Source organism: Athene noctua, chromosome 9 (assembly GCF_965140245.1).
Source record: "Athene noctua chromosome 9, bAthNoc1.hap1.1, whole genome shotgun sequence".
NCBI classification, from domain to species: Eukaryota; Metazoa; Chordata; class Aves; order Strigiformes; family Strigidae; genus Athene; species Athene noctua.
The window spans coordinates 5,836,404-5,853,255 of NC_134045.1; the positions used below are offsets into that span (position 1 = coordinate 5,836,404).

General features: G+C 52.6%; 2 protein-coding genes across 11 annotated transcripts in view; both read right to left on the bottom strand.

Annotated features, from left to right (window-relative positions):
- CNOT1 (CCR4-NOT transcription complex subunit 1) overlaps positions 1-7,750 on the bottom strand; it is a 60,473-nt gene extending 52,723 nt beyond the window's left edge. For all 9 annotated transcript variants that reach the window (XM_074912856.1, XM_074912858.1, XM_074912853.1 and 6 more), the window contains exons 1-2: positions 7,623-7,750; positions 1,329-1,605 (exon numbers count right to left, since the gene is read on the bottom strand). In XM_074912856.1, the coding sequence (XP_074768957.1) occupies positions 1,329-1,430 (102 nt within the window). In that variant the 5' untranslated portion in view covers positions 1,431-1,605; positions 7,623-7,750. The remainder of the gene's footprint in view (positions 1-1,328; positions 1,606-7,622) is intronic.
- A 1,114-nt stretch (positions 7,751-8,864) lies between these two features.
- SLC38A7 (solute carrier family 38 member 7) lies at positions 8,865-16,616 on the bottom strand. Of its 2 annotated transcripts, XR_012634215.1 has the most exons (12): positions 16,523-16,616; positions 14,948-15,362; positions 14,551-14,749; positions 14,318-14,462; positions 13,497-13,595; positions 12,706-12,763; positions 12,067-12,181; positions 11,697-11,844; positions 11,409-11,608; positions 11,102-11,156; positions 9,731-11,009; positions 8,865-9,613 (listed from the first exon to the last, which is right to left on the bottom strand). XR_012634215.1 is itself a non-coding variant. In XM_074913488.1 (11 exons), the coding sequence occupies exons 2-11, from the start codon at positions 15,239-15,241 to the stop codon at positions 10,907-10,909; spliced, it is 1,416 nt and encodes a 471-aa protein (XP_074769589.1). In that variant the 5' UTR covers positions 15,242-15,362; positions 16,523-16,616; the 3' UTR covers positions 8,865-10,906. The 2 variants fall into 2 exon arrangements, 1 of the variants encoding a protein (XP_074769589.1); XM_074913488.1 differs by having other exon boundaries at positions 8,865-11,009.
- Between the last annotated feature and the right edge of the window lie 236 nt (positions 16,617-16,852).

The window sequence follows — 16,852 nt, forward strand, 5'->3', positions numbered from 1 at the left end:
GTTTAAAAAAGACAAGGGATCATGGAGATTTGGGGAATTTAGTCTTGAAATCCTAGATCTGTCCTATAACAACATACACAAACCAGCCATTTCCACAGACCAGTTTCCAGCTCTCACCACAGTAAATCTAGGAGGCCTGCTGTGAAGGTTAAGGAACAATCTGTCCCCGTTCTAGAGATCTATATTCTGAATGGCAGATCAACCATATCTTCTCTCAGATCAAATAAATTTTTATTATCCTTTACATAAGTGTTCATTACAGATCTGCAAGTCATGCCTCAATCACATCTTCCTGCAAAAAACTGTCTGTCAAAACCAACAGTGATCGAAAGGACAGCATGATCTCAGATGAACCCACTACAAGAACTGAACCTGCAGAAACATGGAAACGTTACCAAAGTTATGAGAGCTATTCCATTTCCATGGCTTAAGAGATCATTTTAAGCTGTGAATACTGCTGAAATCACCCCCTCTCACCCCAATGAATGTACTTTTAAAGAAGTCACCTGTTACCAGCAACTCACTCCACTGAAGCCCTCTGGCCTTCTAATCTGATACAAATCAGTGCAGGATTGCACTAGTCTAAGGAAAAAAAAAAATTAACTGGCCCAGCTGTCTGCTAGGAACTGAACTAAACCGGTTTCTAAAACTGGCTCAGTAACGTTCACTTCCTCCTAAGCACTTCCCTGTGGATAATGCTTTTCAGTCCATCCTGCTAGTCAGAGCTATTTTTAAAGGGTCAGTTAAACCAGAATTCTTGCCCAGATCTTACATATTTCTGTTTCAATCTGCAGTTACTCTGCCTGCCTTCAGAAAACCCCAGGACCAAGGAAGTCAGCTCAGTTTCACCATCAAGCCACACTTCATTGAACGAGGAACAAAAAATTTTCATCCAAGGTAAGTGAAACCATTCAGATGTACATAAGCACACATTTGTGCTTTCAGTGCAACAACTCTGAACAGTAAATGCTCTTTTGTTCTTCCTCTCCCAGTGTTCTATGGAATGTCCAAAAGTTGAAAGATTTAACCTGAAGGAGTTGGGAAAGCTTTGCATGCCACCCTCCAACAGCAGCAGCAGTTAATCCTAATATTCCACTACAAAGGTAATACTGGTCTCAGTTCTGAGTTGACACATTCCATGACCTGACAGATGAAGCCAACAGGAATATCAGAGACACAAGCTGTGATTCTCAACACCACAGAAAGCAGTACACAGTACTGCACACGAGAGAACCGCAGGGTACAATTCCAATGAGACGAGAAACTCCACTGGACACTCCAAATTTTTCTTCCCAAAATTTCTTTTGTAGTATCATTAGTTTACTTACATGCTGTATTTCCTGCTGGCTGGCTCGGTAGTTTTTCTTGGTTAAATTGTCCACCAGGTAGCTGATTTGAGACAAGGCCAGCGAGAGCGAGTCAAGATTCATTGCTGGTTGGGGCGGAAGCAGGCGGCCGAGCCCGGCGCAAAATCACCATTATTCCCCTTTAGTCACCTCAGAGACAGGTTAAGTTTTTTTCCCCCAATTAGCCTGTATCTGGTTCTGTGTTACTTTCTTCAGCTCTTTTTTCTCAGTTGTCTTCCTCTGTTCTGAAACATGGCACCTGAAAGACAGTATTACATAAGCTTTAAGTTCTGTAGCAACTCACAAGTATGTTTTAGACACTGCTGTTAACTTGCTATGGAACACCACAAATTTATTTAAGTAAGTTTTTGGATTTGGGTCTTTTTTTAATTTAAAAAAATATTTAAGCTTAAGTTTGTATAGTATTAAAAACAGTTAGTGGCTTTTCTGTGTTTTCTACTTCCACCAGAACATTACAGGGTGGAAAATTAAATGGAAGAACTCAGCATTACGCCTCAGAGCTTCTTTTATTTTTTTGCTTACAAGCTCACTTGGTAAAACAAGAAAAATAAAGCTGAACAAAAAAATTGATAATACAGACATGTTTGATAGCTTAACTTACATAACTATGTCCACAAGAAAAAGTAGTACTCTGAAGTTTTCACAACACAAGCTTAGTTGTTGTTCCAGTACCCAATCACATTTATTCATTTCTGCATTTTACCAGTCTGAAAAAACTAGCAAACAGTTCAGTCAGAGGAATGACTACCCTTTCAGCACTGCGAGAAAGAAGGAGATGCGTAATGAATTAGATACCACACAGCAACAGAGGTCAGAATCATTCAAAGCATCAATTACAAGTTTATATCAAAGAGTGCTTTTTAACCATCTCTGCAATATTTTGCCTCACTACCATCCAAGTAGTATTGCACTCAACCATACACACCAAAACAAGCAATTGTGAATGAGCAACACACACAAAGAACTGCAATAAACTAACCTTAACATTTGGCTTATACTGCAACAGCTTTCCAGTGAGCTACAACAGCAGAGCTTGCCAGCTTAATAAATTTCTATGACAACACAAAACTTGGCACTTGACATCTCATCTGTTAAATTACAGATTGCCAATGTGATAAAATTGCATCCCAAAGCAAGTCCTGCATAACCAACAGGCTGAGGAGTCTCAAAGGAAGCCGTAAGTTGCTCTGAGAAGCAGCACTGTAATTTGTCAAAGGTGGAATCAAGCTGAAGAGTCACTGTTTTGAAGTTCTACTTGATCAAAACACAAAGGTCACTAGGCTTTGTGCCAAGACTATGAAGATCTCTTTCAGAATAAAAACTACTGCTTTACTGTTGGCTATATGGCCAAAACCACCAGTACACAACCCCTGCCTCATCATTGAGATGAATCGCACAGGTGATGTGTTAACTTGGCACATTTAACACTTAGGGCAAATCTGTTCAGAAAGCAGCCCCTGCAGCAGCACAGCTCCATGTGTTGGCCACGCTTCTGCAAGAACTGAACAGGAACAGCACAGAGGCAAACTGAAAAGGCTGTGCTGGGTGGCAGTAGAACTCTTCCCCCCTCTCCCTTTATACCAAGGTTTTCACTCACACTTGGAACTACAGCTGCCTACACTTTAAAACATCACGAGCAACAAATTCTATGATGGTGATGAAGACCATTCTGCTCTTTGGAAAAAGTTCATTAAATGAAAATGTGGGTAAACTATTTGTAGGGAAAGTCAAATCATCAACCAACTTCCAGACTTTCATCATGCCGCAGAAAATGCTGCGTACTACTAGAAACTATGTCAGATCCTACTTCAACTAGAAAACTTACATCTCTTGAAAAAGAAATTTTCAAGCAATATTGAAAGCATTCTTCAAATGACAAGGCAGTTGTTCTATGAAAGAATTTCAGAGCATGTTTAAAACTGCAGCAAAAAGAACTACAGAAAACTTCCAATTTTTCTCTTCTGTACATCTGACAGGCTATCATTCATTACCTTTATTTACAGATTTAAAAGCCCACTGCCTGTGAAACAGCTTTGTAGGAAAGGGGATAGGTACAAAAGTTCAAGATTTCTCAGTAGCACAGTACCTGATTGTTTGGGGGTTTTTTAAGTAACTCAATTCTGGTTTTGAAATAATCCAGAAAGCGTCACTGGGCATGGCAAGTACATGCTTCCCAAGACACTCTTACTGGCAAGGTTTCACATTCTGGACCAAAACAAAGCTTCTGAAAAATGTTTGTTAATAATCAAGCAGACAAGACCACCATGCCACAGTACTTAACACCCACAAAAGCCACAACGAACAGCTAGCAAGGGGAATTCAGTCCCTATCAGAGCACTAGATTTCAGCAACCAGCCTGAAGAACTCAAGACCTGCTTGAACCCAGGACTCAAAAACAGGACCTAAACCAAAACTCCAACTCAAACTCATTTTTAAGGCAATATCAAAAGTTTCTAAGTTAGCCTTTCAGGCCCCTATGACAAAAAACCACATTTCTCTGGGTAATAACAATTTCTCAGCCCAATACAAACAGCACAGCAATTGCACCTATTCCACACAAAAGTCAAGCTTTTAGGTACTGGACTCGAGCAGGGCTCGGTCATAAATCTGATCCTCCCTGCTGCCACACAATGCCCTGCAGAGCGCTGACACTGACCATCCCATCCCACTACTCGCATCACTGCTTCCTCCCAAGAAAAGCAGGGACCACTATCTCAATATGCTTTAATTGACGAAAGCACAACAAGCTTTACCACTTCCTAACTGCAAAATCTGACAGTGCCACCAGAGAACCCAAGATGGGGTCAAAATGGGATTCTCCCTTTCAAGGGGGCAGAACAAGAGCCTGAGCAGACACTGCAGCTCAAGGGCAGAACACAATAGCTGAAAGAAGCAGCTTCCTATTTATGTTCTAAATATATGGTTTGCACAGTATGTATTCTGACACACAGAAAAAACCTGACAGCTCTCACAAGCACCAGACTAAGACAATTTCAGAGGTTCAAACAGTGCAACCTAACTAACAGTATATAAAATCAGAGTAATTAAGAGAGCCCTGCAGAGAAAGCAGAAGTGCAGAGGTACCTCTCTGGTCATTCAATGCAAGGCTAAAATTCAATTTCTACAGCACTGATTAAGAAAGCTATGAATGCTATGCAAAGCAGACTTTATTTTTAGATGCTTATATTAGTGGGAATGAAACTCCCTATACCAGCCTCAACAACTGAAGAAGCTTTCAGTCAACGGGGCAAACCTGCCATCTTAACAGGTTCAGAAAAGTCAGGCCTCAGCCAGAGAATGTTTAACAAAAAATTTAGATTTGCTGACAAAAATAGCTACTTTCAATTATAAAGCCTGTGAGACAGTAATAGATTAAATCTATCAGACACAGGAGCTGTTACAGTATTACCATTTTATATTGTGCAACAGAGCTGATTTTTAAGAGGTAGACAATATTTACCAACATCTACAGGATTACATAGCTTGAACACTTTCTAAAGAAATCAACATGCCATCAGTAAGACATCTGGCATCTATTTCAGTAGATTCTTTTCAATGACAGAGTTCTGTTGGGTTATTAAACCATAAATATGATACCATTTCAAAAATCCAAAAATCGCAAAATAGAGAGGGCCAAGATGTAACCAGCAGTCAGGTTTGACAAAACCACTCTCTACTAGCCTGAAGCAGATCACTTAACCTTGCTGCTGAAGATGACAAATTTCCACAAATTTGGAAACTGTCTTACAAAGAAAGTAATTTCAAAATTACTTTAAGCCGAACTTCAGATTTTTTCAGTATTTTGCAGAGGTAAGTCAACTACTCCCACTGGGTTTCAAGAGCTGTAAAGATTTTGGGCCATGTATGCTGCATATGGAAGATAAAACAGAGCATGGTCTCTTACCAACTTAAGCTCAAGCACAAGCTGAGCATAGAAAAGAGCAGCACACCTCACAGAAGCCCCACACAAGAAGCACTCCAAGGGGGAAAAGGAGGTTTTGAATCATACCATAGTTAAGTTAGATTTCAAGAGGTCTATAATTTTGAAATCTACAGAGAAAAACCTTACAGTTTAAGTCACATGAACAGTAAAATAAACTCCTGATTAATTCGACTGGTTCAAATTTAGGTGTTTACGCATAGAAAAGCCACCTGAACACTCTATGTACTGGAAAACTGCACACAATTCCAGTCAACTGGAAGCCACGATGCTGATTAGACACGGTAACTTTAGTTTACAGCGGGCAGCTGAACTAAGCACCTGTTTGTTCTGATACCGTAAGGCCAGTTAAGTGTCAGGTTTGGAACCTACCTCAGATATATCAGGCATGCATCAGTCATGACATGGCCACTTCAGGCATTTTCACATCTAGGATAGTTTACAAAAAAACCCCAACTCTCACTTCCCACCTTCCCTTCAGGCAAACACTGAAGGATAAAGTTTCTGTTGGAAGGAAATGAAGGAAATTCAGGGACCTGTTCTCAAAGACTTAATGCTGTTTTCCCATGCCAAGTGTTTTAGAACAGTTAAATGCTATTTCAAAAGGCAAAACCAGTATTCATAATAGTAGGGATGGTTATAGAACAGAAATCTGGCTAAAATAGTGATGTACTCAGCCATGATTCTTAGTAATAAGAATTCTTAACACTATTTAGTAATGACCCATCATGGGGTCACAAAACATCACTGTCCACTTTTCATAAGTTACATTTGCACACTCTTCCACTTATTCAATTGAACATCAACAGTAACCATTTCAGCATCAGTTAAAAATGAACTAAATATCGAGGAGCACTATGCTAAGAAGGATAAACAGGATCAGGCACTTCTTTAAAGAGGAGAGACAGGTAGATAGCAAGCTCGCTCTAAGTTTGGTTTGGGGACACCAGGCCAATAGGACCAACAGCAAACTTAAAAGCAAAAGGGCAGAAAAAACAAGACAAGTCTAGAAAGGCCAAACAAACCTATCGCCAACTAAGTTTGTTTCCTGTTTTTAAGGCCAGTCACCTCACCCAGACTCATCATGCCTATAATTTTAGTCAATGCCAATTTAGTTACCTTAGAAACAGGAAACAAGTTGTGTGCACTGAGAATGACTTGTCAGGTGTCATACCTGTTCTGCTACCCGCTTAAAAAAAATGTTCCATGGAGACCAGATGACAAGCTTCCTTCTAACAAGTGGGATTCAGAAACGGACAGACTGAGCTCCTGACATATCAACAGAGAATCACCTCACTTCTGTCATAAATACAGTCCAAACTGTTTGTGGTTTGTTGAAATTAAACTATGATTGCTCATGACTGAAGAGAACATGATACTACTCTGAGTTAGAGAACTATTTCAAAGGAACTATTGCTAACAATACAGCATCTGTCAAAACAGCCAACTGTTGCTATTTCTAGTTTTGAAATAAGCAAGTCCATTTTACTGGGCAGCGTGTTCTTAACTGGAGTACAGCATTGAGAAGCATTTCTTCCATGTGGTCTGCAGGAAGGTTATGTCACCGCCTTATTTACTATAGCTCATTGTTTACAGGTTTCTTGTTTTCTTTGGGTAAGTCATAACAACGCCGATCTTCCAAAGAGGCCACCGAGCCACGCTCAGAGGTAGGCCCAGCACCGGCCACTTTCCGAGTCTCTCAGAGCTCCACCTGTCACGATCAACGCTACAAAAGCAGACGGGGAAGAGTAATGAAAACAGCTCAAAACCTGAAGACTTCCATGCCACCTCAAAACGACCACGGTGCAGCCTGCCGCCGCCGGAGCCTTCCTCCCTGCACCGAGAGCCGCAGGCGGCAATCCACGGACCTGAAAGCACTCACGGCTCCCGCCCCGAGCCGTGACCGGCCCGCACCGAGGCAAAGCCTTTCAAAGTTTGCTCGGCTGCTCCTCCTGTCGATCGGACGCCGACTGAAAAAACAGGCGACGGCGAAGAGGTGAGGGCCGGGCCGGGGAGCGGCGCAGGCCTGTCCGGGCCGCGGGGGCTCCGCAGGCGGCCCCACACGCACCCCGGAAACGGCGGGCCCGGCGGGCTCCCTCTACCGGCCCCGCCACCTCCTGCCCCCCCCCCCCCCCCGGCGCCCGGCCCGCCGCGGCCTGCACCCCCGCCCGCCAGCCCCACGGCCAGACCGTGGCCGCAACCCCCGCCGCCCCGGAGGCTTTGGTGCTCCTACAGCCCCCCTCCCCCCGCAGCCCACCGGCGGGGCGGTCGGGGTGCGGGCCGGGGCTCTGCCCGGCACGGCGGGTGGCGCTCACCTCAAGGGGCGTAGGAAAGGCGGAGCGGGACGCCGGGCTCGGGCCGCTCGCGCTTTTATCCTCTCGCCTCCGCCGTTTCGCTACAAAATGGCGGACGGGGTCGCGCGCTCACGTCGCGGCCTTTCCCCTCCCCCGTCCCCTCGCGGCACGCCAGCGGGGGGGGGCAGCGGGGGCGCGGGGGGGCGGGGCGCCCGCCGAGCCTCCCGTCCCCTTGGCGTGGCGCTCCCCCAATCGGAGCGCAGAGCCGCGCGCGACCTGCCCAATCAGCGCGGCGCGACCTCTGGGAGACGCTCTGCCGTCCTCCCCCCGCCCTTGCCCGGGAGCCAGCGCCGCGTGCCCATTGGTCGAGAGCAGCCGAAGTCCTTCCCACCTCTTTGACCAATCAGCTCTTGGCAAGAGCTCTGGCTCTACGCATGTGCACCAGCGGCCAACCCGGCCGGCCAATCAGCGCGGGGCGCTGCGCTGAGGCGGGGCGGGAAGGGGAAGTGGCGGGGAGCGCCAAAGGGCTCGCGGAGTCATGGCGGGGCGGGTGCGCCCCTCCCCGAGTGGTTCGGTCCGCCCCGCCGGGCTGCTCCCCCCGTTCTTCCCGGCAGTGGTACGCGCCCAGGCGCTGTATCGAGTTTCCCCCGCACTGTCTTAGTACGGACCGGAGCGCTGCCGGTGCCTCCCCCCCTTCCCAGGGCGGTGGTACGGCCCCGGGTGCTGCATCACCGCAACATGGCGGCGCGTCCTCTGGAGCGCTGCAGGGCCGGGGGGTGCGGGGTGTGGAGCCCCAGCCTGCCCCCAAGCCGCCGCAGGCACCATTTCGCCTCAAAATCCCCCCTCCATTTACACGCTCCCGACTTGCCGGCCTCGGCCCTGGAGAGGAAACTCCTGGACCCCCTCGGCACCCCCCCCCACCCCCCGCAGCCGGGGTCGCCACTCTGGCCCCAAAACCTCAGAGCGGCCCCTTCCCGCCCGCCTCAGCCACCCCGCTCCTGCATTCCAACCACAGGGTAACAACGCTGGGATCGGGACCCCAGGACCTCCCCTGACCTGGATGCGACCGGGCTGTGAGGGCCTGAGGAAGACCTTTAGCAGGGGACTCGCCACCAGCCACCCTGGGGTTAGCGCCAAAACCTACACCCGTCTGCCTCACAGAGTGCGGGGCTGGTGTTTCGGGACACAGCTTTGTCCCCATGTCCCACACGGGAGCAGCTCCTGCCCTCAGCCCCACAGAAACCACCTTGTGCCAGCCCGGCGCACGCACCACAATGTCACTTTTATTGTATCAAGGTCCCACTGCTTTCTGCACGTAGAAAATACATTTAAAAAGGCCAGTATTTGTAAACAGTCAGGGGAGCGGTAAGGCAAACAGAGAAACGGCCACAGCACCTCTGCACCCTGCCTGCCCTCAGCCACGTGGACCCCCTGGGGTGGGGGGATCAAAAGAGCCCAGCAGCTCCCTGGGTGACAACCAAAGATGTGGGACACTGAGTTTGCCTCCACTTTGGCCGTGGGATCTCCTCGGGCCCAGCGCATCTTTGGGAAAGCCAGAGCCACAAAACCTACCGGGTACCAAACCCCTCTCCGTCTTGAAAGGGGATGGGCACTGAAAGGCATCTCGGTGTTGGCATCTGCTGAGCCTTCGGCGTCTCTGCTGGGCTCCATGGGAGGTGGCTCTGTGCTCCCCACATCCAGAACCGGTCTGCAGGGTTGGGTGGTGGTGGGGTGAGCAGCCTCTTCTTTATGGCAAGGGGTCCCCCCAGCTCCAGTGCCTGCTTCCAGGCAAGAGCCAGGCAAAGGGGCTCAGGAGGCAGCTGTTGCCATATGAATGGAGGGTTTGCTGGAGCCTGTTTTTGTCAAAAGTCAAGGGCAGGGAGGTTGGAGGTACTTTGGGGAGGAGGCAGGAGGGACTCATGCCTTCACAGAGTCCCTCAAACGTTCATGCTGTGCTTTTCCTCCTCCTTCTTCACCAAGGTCTCTCATCCTGAGGAGCATCAGGGAGGTCCCTATTTACCCAGAGCAGGTGTTGGTAGGGAAAGACCAAATGCTTCCACGTGGGGAGGTGCCCACGTGCTGTCCTCCCACCCAGTGGTCACAGAGGGAGAGAGCCACGAGAGACTTACAGAAGCAAACCGTGGTTCACCTTCCCAGCATGACAGCCTGGGCTGCTTCTAGAAGATGCAGAAGGAGCAAAGCCAGGTAGTGCACAAGGCTGGGCTGGACCCTCATCACCAAAGCAGCCATAGATACACATGAATTCCTCCCTCCCCCAGGGTTTTAGAAGCCAAACAAGGAACAAGGGAACTCAAAGACTGAACAAGAGCAGTTTGCTCTTGAGCTTTAAATCCCCCAACCGAATCTGCAGCTGGGGGAACTGTTCAACCCAGAGAAAACAAAAGTGAAACTATCATCCAGACGGGCAACTGAGGGACAGCCCAGAGCAACACTAGCCACAGACCCTTAAAACCTACACCTGGCCCAGTGCCGTTCCCTGGACACCTCCTGGAGGAACAGGATTGGAAACTGGGGGAAAAGCTTTTCTTTAGCTTAGTGTCTCCAGTAGGTTGATGCAGTCACAGCACCTTCTCTAGTAAATGAGCAACTCCTGGCAGGGGAAACATTGCACTGGAGTGTCCCTACATCGGGGTTGTCCTGATCCTCCCAAAAAAAACCCAACTGAAACAGGCTGAAGGTGACGGTCCCACTTTGTAACAGAAAGTCCAACCCAGGCAGAGGGAGGTATAAGGGCAGGAGACCGGCGAGATGAGCCACAGGAAAGCAGAGTTCTAACAAAAGCAAACAATGACACAGAAGAGGACTACGGGGATGTCACCCTGCCTTGATAAACACGATTACTAGTTTCCTTTATGTAAGACATATTGTCTTCCTTCAACATTGGGAGAAGGAGTTTAACTATGGAGAGGAGCTGCACCAGCACAGGGGTACACAGGTGAGAGCAGCATGCCTTCGCAAACCCCAGCCACGACCCCTTAGTGATGTCTAAGGTAGTGTTGTCTACCCCAGAAGGGCAAAAAGGGCTTGACCTGGACTACAAGATCCCTTGTAGAGATGCTCTGGCTTCACCAGGAAGTCAGGGCTGAGAGGAGAAGCCTGACTGCCTGGTACGTTAAGACAATGAGATACAAACCACCATGGGGCTCTTCAGCCAAGCCCCAGATTACAACGCTCCTCTTGGATCTTCCCAACACACCAATGTGTTTTCTTCCCACTTCCCTTTGGTCCTAGGGGAAATCTGTATCCCCTCAGCAGCAGCAGTGCAGTCCAGCCCGGAGGAGGAGTCAGGCTGTGAGATCCACAAAGATGGCGTTGGCAGTGGTCTGTCCAAAGATGAAGGCTCCGAGGGTGACCATGAACACCCCGTAGCTGACCTGGGCCCACCAGCTGTGGATGCGGGAGGACAGGGTGTGTTTAGAGGGGACCTTCACTCCAATATCCACAGGCGAAGGGGTGAGAGAGGAAGATGTTTCAGTTACCTGATTGCTCTGGTTTCTTGGATCTCGGAGAGCTTGGCTTGAATCAGGCAGAGCCCTGAAAGGCAGGGGAGGCAAGTCAGACCCAGATGTGGACTGTCCCCTGGGGACTGAGCAGACACCCCACAGGCCAGGGAGCCACACTCCCTGTTACGGACCAGAGAGTGCAGTCAAATAGTTGGGTTGCTGACCAACCTCACACCACACTTTTGTCCTTTTCTAAAGGCCTCCTGGTCCCTGCAGCTCCATCCTGCTCCCTCCCTCTTCAAGACACAAGGCCAAGATAGCTCCACCAGCTCCTGAGCCCTACCTGGGAAGACGAAGATGAAGCAGGCGGCCAAGCCCCCAATGACAGAGATGACTTTGCCGATGTCAGGGATGAAGAGAGCCAGGAGGAGGGTCAGGAGGAACCAGCTGATGGTCTGAAGCAGGCGCCTCCTCCGCTCCCGAACCACGTCTTCCTCCACTGTCACCCCGGTGTAGCGAAGCCAGAGGCCCTCCAAGACAGCCCTGTGGGCAACAGATGCAGGGCAGGGGGGGGGTCTCCCTGCGCTGCCCCTCCTGCCCACACCAGCCCCTGCCTCCTCCCAGCACTCGCCGGCCGCAGAAGTGCAGGATGGGGTAGGATGTCAGCACACAGAGGATGATGAAGGCCCGAGCAAGGGCAACAGGGATGTCGTTGGAGGGGTAGGATAGCAAGACGTCCTGCTCCACACCGGCCCCAAAGGTCAGGAAGCCGCAGACACCTGCCAGAAGGGAAGCAGTCAGCAGGGGATGGGGACAAGCCTCCTGCATGTGTGTTTGAGGGACTTGACTTGATTATGGCACAGGGCACATTGCAGCAGGGGTTAGATAGACTCCCCTCCCTTCCCGCTCTGTCCCTCTGCTGACTGGAGGGTCCCTGCACTCCTGAAGCTCACAGCCCCTCTGAGGACCATGCCACACTCACACAGTGTCCCCTCACTCACCAGTGCCTGTGTAGACGAAGAGAGCGATCACCATGGCCGCCGTCACCACTGCCCCCCAGGTCTTCACCTCCGGCTGCTTCATGCTGTTGAAGACGGGCACACTGCTCACGTGGCACTGCCGGGGACACAGAGATAGGCAGGGACATGCGATGGGCTGAGCCAGAGTCACGGAGACCCATGTGGGATGTCACACATGATATCACAGAATCATCTCAGTTGGAAAAGACCTTGAAGCTCCTCCAGTCCAACCACGAACCTCACCCTGACCATTCTCAACTCCACCAGATCCCTCAGCGCTGGGTCAGCCCGACTCTTCAACCCCTCCAGGGATGGGGACTCCCCCCCTGCCCTGGGCACCCCTAGGTTTGTCATAAGATCATGATCCCCCAGGTTTGTTGCTGGAGAAGAAAAGCAGGTGGGGGACAGGCTGCCGTGGACTTCCCAGCTGGGGCAAAATTGATCCGTCTCCATTCAGGGCTGGTGAGACATTAAACTGGCTTCCACCCCCTCGCAAAGCCATGCGGTGAGCACACAGGGAGGGTTCTGACAGAATACCCAGGGGAGCATCCCTGGACCACGCTGGTTCCCCACCCAGGTGGCTGTAAGGCAGGAAGGGGAGCACCAGGCTCGTGGCCTTACCTGGAACCCAAAGCAGATGGTGGGCATGGCATTGAAGACGGCTGTCCAGGTGGAGGGGCTGGCAGGAGAGAAACACCCACCTGTCACACCAGGGCCCCCCGTGGCCCCCACCCAGTGCCCTGGGGGAGGATGAGCTGGGGGTACTCAGTGATAGGCTCTCTCCTCTGCTGTTACCACGTCCCCCCACCCAGGACAATACCTTTGCACAGAGCGAGGTTTTCCTGGGACCTGGCACTCCCTGAAGCCTTTCACCGAGACAGAACCAACCAAAATTGAGGACTTACAAAAATAAAAGTATCAGTAAAAAAATAAAAATCTACTTGAACAGTGCCCCAAACCAGTTTAAACTTTGCTCTGCCCTAAAATTCCTGCAACTGGGTCCATAAACGTCCCCAAATTGTGAGGGACAGGGTAAGCCACAGGGGCTGTGCTGGCCAAAATCATCTTGAAATAGATGTAGTCCTGGTTGCTGAGGGAGCACAAACACTGCACGGGGAACCCTGGGCCAAGCTGTGTCAGAGCTGAAAGTCAATCACCTCTCCTCAAAACCTGCGATGGAGCCATGGGGACCTCCAGGAGGTCTTTTTCAACTCCTTTACCACCTACTCCTCTGAAACGTGCAGAGATGCAGCCACTTGGGAGCTTCTGGCAGCAACACACAGTGTCCCCAGCCCCAGGGATAGGACTCGTGAAGGATTTGTCCACAGCCTTTGCAGCCCCTGCTCCCACACCCCTGCCTGGCACCGCAGTGCTGTGATGGCCACCGTCAGCATCGTGTCTCCTGCACTCACCTGGTGGGGATCTCCACAGGCACCAGCTCCTTGTCAGGCCAGATGTACTTGATGATAATGACTGCAGTGACATACCAGGTGCCAATCACGCTTAGAGAGCTGCAAGAGGGGACAGGAGACCATCAGAGTGCTGCCTTCCTGCTCCGTGAGGAGTTTCCTCCCAGCCTCTCCAGCCCCATCTTCCTTCCTGCACAGTCCAGGCTACCCCACTCCTCCCTGTCAGGATCACCCCTGCTCTCCCTTCCCACGGGAATATGCCAGGCACTGACACCTGCTGTCCTCAGAGCAGATGCCAACACAATACCACTGTGCTCTGTGAGTGGCAGACCTGCCAGCAAGGGGATGGGCTGGGGTTTGGGCAGGAGAAAGAGGTGAGTGTTCAAAAAGTGACACTCCTTGGTAGCCCTGGTCCAGCTTCAGCAGCCAGGTTACAGCAGGACACTTGGTGGAGCAGGGCTGGCCTGCAGACTACCTGGCCCTGGGACCCTTCCTGGCTCTCTGCCAGGTGGTCGACTCCAAAGACAGGGGACAACACAGCTGAAAGTAGCTCTCCCTGCTTCCTCCAGTGAGCAGAAGGGAGGGACACAAGCCCCAGAGTTTGACACTGTGGCTGCACAGTGCTGAGCAGCTCCTCTGCTTCCCAGATGGGGAAAATGAGGCACGGGAAGGCAAAGGAGGAGATGTCCAATCCCTCAGGGGTAAGCAGGCAGATATGGTGCTAGAACCATGGCGTTTCCACTCCCCATCCCCTGGGACTGTCCTTAGGTGGGTGCTGGCTGGCCCACCCTGGCTCCCAGCCCCCGAGGGCTCTCCCCACCCACCTGGCGTATTTTTGGAAGCCGATCTCCTTGGGGATGGATAGGGGCAGGATAAGGAGGAAGGCGGTCATGCTGATGGTGAACTTGCGGTCCGTGTACCAGCGGCTGCTCCCAGCTTCCTCAGGCTCCGTCACCAGAGCAGCAATGACTGTGGGGACAACCCGGGCCGTCAGGTTGTCCTCTTCCAGCCAAAGGGACAGCAACTGGTTAATTTTTCCCCTGTGGGACACACTTACTTTTGTCCTCCTGGTCTCCGATGATGATGAGAAAAGCGATGCAGGTGCCAAAGGTGTAGATGGCAATGGCCACCTCGCACAGCACACCAGGCACCTTCCCGCAGACAGCCCACACAACCTCCTGGTAGGTCCGCTCGTTGCTGGCCTGCGAGCAGTACGCCAGGATGACCAAGCCTCCGATGATGAAGATCAACATGCACTGGGGTGGGGAAGAGACAAGGAGGGAACACTGAGGCAACAGGGTGATGAGGTCCCCAAAGCCACCCTGGGCAGCCTTCCCTGAACTCACTGAGTGCATCACACCCAGCAGAGCTTCTTCCCAGGAGCTCACCATGTCCCCCCTGCTGTGCCCCCTCCCAGGGTGGGGCAAGGGACTGTCCCTTCCCCACTCTCTCACCATCTGTAGTGCGATGCCCGCAGCCACGCCACCAGCCATGCTGAAGGCAGCGGGGAAGTTGAGCAGCCCAGCCCCGAGGGCAGCGTTGACCACGATGAAGACAGCTCCCAAAGCCGACGTGGCCCCCAGGCCGTTTCCTTGGCTCTCTCCACTCTTCGGCACCGTCTCCACGCTGGGGCTTTGCAGGAGCCTGGCCCGTTCTCCGGCATCGGCGCTCCACTCCCAGTCCTTGTCGCTGTTGATGCTTCCGGCGCCCTGAGCCATCGTCCCTCCTAGGGTGGCACCCGCCACCATCCACGTCCCACTAGCGCTCCTGCACCTGCCTCAGCCGGCTGCCTCGAGGAGGGACCTCTGCCAGAACTGGCTCCATCAGGCTGGGACTGCAGCAGCACGGGGGTCTGGCACGTCACGGCTCCTAGAAGAAGGACATGTGTTAATTAAGGTACGTTAACAAGGGACAACCTGGGCATCATATGGGGGCAGAGAGGAAATGAGTTCCCCAGGTCTCAGCTTGGGGGTCACAGCACGCAGGTGTCCTCACGCCAGCAGAGATATGGAAGAACTCGCCTCTCGTGCCCCGAATCCAGGGCGAGGTCACCGCTGCCGTTGGACGGGGGCTGGGGAGCTCAGCCTCACGGCAGGACTCGCCTGTCTGCAGGCACAAGACCCAAGCGTCACGGCTCGCTTCCTGATTTCCGACCCCAATTCCTGCAAGCTCTGCAAGAGCCGCTGTGCACGTGCTCCCGGGTAAAGGTCAGGACTGGGCTCAACGGGAACGACCCACACGCGCAGCAGAAACACTGTGTTCCCGGGAAAAGCAGGACCGGCCCCTTGCAGTGCATCCCCAGGGCGAGCACCAGCACAGGATGTCTCAGAAGCTCTTGGACCTGAAGACCTGGTGTTTCCAGCACTGCAGCCCTTGCAGGTTGGACAACCCAGATCTCATGCCAGTGCCTCCGAGCTGAAGGAGATCAACCCTGGCAACCTGGCAGGGCTTCGCAGGGACCTGCACAGCCAAGGGAAATATTTTTTCAAGGGAAATACCTTTTTTTCCCTAGATGACATCTCCAGAGACTCTTCCTGCCTAGCACACCCTTTGCTTCTAGGCTGTTTAAACCCCGTGCTTGTGCTATGAATCCTCCTCCGAGATTTCTGGGGGAGGGGAAAAATCCCGCAGGGCTGCAGAGGGGAAGAGGAAGGGCAGCCCTCTGCCCCGGGGGTCGGAGCGCGGAGGGGACAGGTCCCACGTTCCCAGGCCGGTGGGTCGGCTTTGGCCGAAGCCCCCGCCCGGCCGCGGGAGGGGGTCGATGCTTCTCTCCCATGGCCAGCGGAGGATGCCGCAGAGTTCCCCGCTGTCCCTTCACGCCAGGCAAAGCCACCACGCCGGTGACAACCAGAGGCCCCGAGAGCAGCCGCTTCTCCCAGGGTGACTCGACAGACCCGCGGCCCCACGCCCGCCCCGCTCCCGGGGCAGCAAGGCCCGGAGCTGGTGACAGTCACCCCGCGTTGGCCGCGGTACGCCGTTGGCCCCCCCCCCTCCGCCCCGTGTCCCCGCTGCGTCCCGGCCCCACTCACCGGGCGGCGGGAGCCCCGTTCCGCTCCGGCCCTGGCCCCGGGCCCGGCTCGGCGGCGGCGCGGCGGCGGCACCGCCCTGCCCGCTGCACGCCGGGGGTTGTAGTCCGCCCCCGGCCCGCCCCGCCGCCCCTGCCCGCGTCTCGGCCGGGAAGCGACGCCCAGCCCCGAGAAAGCGACGCCCAGCCCAGGGGAAACGATGCCCATCCCCGGGGAAGCGATGCCCAGCCCGGGTGAAACGATTCCCAGCCCGGGTGAAACGATTCCCAGCCCCGGGGAAGCGATGCCCAGCCCGGGTGAAACGATTCCCAGCCCGGGGAAGCGATGCCCAGC

Bases quoted from the DNA above. Each gene is read 5' to 3' on its own strand.
- SLC38A7 (XM_074913488.1), bottom strand. From the start codon at position 15,241: ATGGTGGCGGGTGCCACCCTAGGAGGGACGATGGCTCAGGGCGCCGGA. The intron at 12,182-12,705 runs GTAAGGCCACGA...TGTCCCCGGCAG, and splicing joins CCATCTGCTTTGGGTTCCAG to TGCCACGTGAGCAGTGTGCC. The intron at 11,845-12,066 runs GTGAGTGAGGGG...CCCTTCTGGCAG, and splicing joins CTTCGTCTACACAGGCACTG to GTGTCTGCGGCTTCCTGACC.